Source organism: Parus major, chromosome 10, assembly GCF_001522545.3.
Source record: "Parus major isolate Abel chromosome 10, Parus_major1.1, whole genome shotgun sequence".
NCBI classification, from domain to species: domain Eukaryota; kingdom Metazoa; phylum Chordata; class Aves; order Passeriformes; family Paridae; genus Parus; species Parus major.
Window position 1 is genome coordinate 19,141,850 of NC_031779.1, and position 1,982 is coordinate 19,143,831.

A 1,982-nucleotide genomic window follows, 5' to 3' on the forward strand; every position below is an offset into this window, starting at 1 on the left:
GATCCCGATGCTCTCAGGGATTTTCCATGCGGGAATTCCGGTCCGATCCCGCTGTCTCTCCGCAGGGGTGATGCCGAAGCACGGCCTGGACGTCTCGGCCTGTGAAGTTTTCCGTTTCTACAAACTCATCACGCTCAAAGGTCTCATCGAGCCCATCTCCATGATCGTCCCCCGGCGGGTGAGCCCCGGGATTGGGGAATTTCCCGCATCCCGAACTTCCCGTCCCGGCTCCGGGGCCTCCGGCCCATCCCGGCTCCATCCCCGGACCCCGCCGTCCGTCCTCATCCCGGGGAATTTCCCCCACGGTTTAACGGGAACGCTTTTAGGGAATGTTTCTCCCAGGGTTGGGTCTCACCTGAGGATTTTTGGGAATTTCTCTCTTGGATCGGGGTTTTCTGGGAAGCAAATCCGGCTGGGGATGGGAAGCCATCCCAGGTTCTCAGTGCTTCCCAAATTTCCTCCCCGCGTCGGGAGATTCCCGATTTTCCGGGTGTTTATTCCCTCGGCGGGGGGAGGGGAGCGGATTTCCCGATCCGTTCCCAGATCCCAGCGCTGTTCCCATTTTCCCAGTCGGACACGTACCAGGAGGACATTTATCCCATGACTCCGGGCACGGAGCCCGCCCTGACCCCGGACGAGTGGCTCAGCGGGGTCAACCGAGGTAAAGCCACCGGGGGACGATCCCAAAAATCTCCAGGATGCGGGAAAAGGGCTCCGGGGTGGTGATCCGGGGGTTTTCCCGCAGATCCCATCCTGGTGTCGCTGAAGGAGGGGTACAAGAGGAATTCCAAGGTGGTGTTCAAGGCACCGGTGAGGGAGAAGAGGAGCGTGGTGGTCAACGGGATCGACCTCCTGGAGAACGTCCCACCCCGCACGGAGAACGAGGTGGGGCAGCCCCGGAGTGGGAATGGGAAAATGGGGATGGGAAAATGGGAATGGGAAAATGGGAATAGGAATGGGAATGGGAATGGGGATGGGAATGGGGATGGGATGGGAATGGGAATGGGAATGGGAATGGGAATGGGAATGGGGATGGGAAAATGGGAATGGGAATGGGAATGGGATTGGAAAATGGGAAGGGGATGGGAAAATGGGAATGGGAATGGGAATGGGAATGGGAATGGGAATGGGAATGGGGATGGGAATGGGAATGGGGATGGGGATGGGATGGGAATGGATCTGGAAAGGCACTGCTGGGAATTCCTTCCCAAAATCCCATGGAAATCTCCCATCCTTCAGTTCAAACCCATCCCTCATCCCCAAAAATTTTGTCCCATTCCCAACACGGAGGCAGCAAAACCCTGGGATGAGCCGATCCCAGCTGCTCCATCCCATCATCTCCATCCTGCTTTTCCAGCTGCTCCGGATGTTCTTCCGGCAGCAGGACGAGATCCGGCGCCTGAAGGACGAGCTCTCGCAGAAGGACGTTCGGATCCGGCAGCTCCAGCTGGAATTAAAGAACTTCCGGAACAGCCCCAAGAACAATTGAGCCCATCCAGGGCCCTTTTCTAAAGCCATTCCCAAGTTTCTACTCCTGAATTCCCTGGATTTGCTCACCCGCGGCGCAATTCCGGAATCCGCGGCTGCCGAGAGCCTGGAATCGCGTCCCGCGCGTCTCGTCCGGCACTAATCCCGCTCTAACCCGATTCCTGGGAATGCCCGGAGGCTCCGGGTCCTGTCGGATGTCGGGATGAGCCCGGGTGGATTCCCAGGAAAAGGCGGAAATTCCCCGCTCTTCCTTTCTTCTCCTATGCAAAAACACAATGGCGGGAACGGAACTGGAAAAGGGGCGGGAAGAGGGAAGGGCTGGATGGGCCAAGGGGATTCCGGGTGGGAATCCGGGATCCTTCCCGGGCTGGGAGTTTGGGATCCTTCCCGTGATCCTTGCCCATGGTGGGAGCCTGGGATCCTTCCCATGGCAGGAGGAGGGGATCCTTCCCGAGATGGGAATCTGGGATCATTCCATGCTGGGAATCTGGGAT

General features: G+C 58.4%; 2 protein-coding genes across 3 annotated transcripts in view; both read left to right on the forward strand.

Annotated features, from left to right (window-relative positions):
• Positions 1 to 1,504, forward strand: part of CORO2B (coronin 2B) — an 18,769-nt gene extending 17,265 nt beyond the window's left edge. For both annotated transcript variants that reach the window (XM_015639360.2, XM_015639361.2), the window contains 4 exons: positions 64 to 178; positions 571 to 661; positions 746 to 885; positions 1,358 to 1,504. In XM_015639360.2, the coding sequence (XP_015494846.1) occupies positions 64 to 178; positions 571 to 661; positions 746 to 885; positions 1,358 to 1,489 (478 nt within the window). In that variant the 3' untranslated portion in view covers positions 1,490 to 1,504. The remainder of the gene's footprint in view (positions 1 to 63; positions 179 to 570; positions 662 to 745; positions 886 to 1,357) is intronic.
• A 159-nt stretch (positions 1,505 to 1,663) lies between these two features.
• Positions 1,664 to 1,982, forward strand: part of LOC107209517 — a 1,814-nt gene continuing 1,495 nt past the window's right edge. The window contains exon 1 of the mRNA XM_015639357.3: positions 1,664 to 1,975. Coding sequence (XP_015494843.1) covers positions 1,691 to 1,975 — 285 coding nt within the window. The 5' untranslated portion in view covers positions 1,664 to 1,690. The remainder of the gene's footprint in view (positions 1,976 to 1,982) is intronic.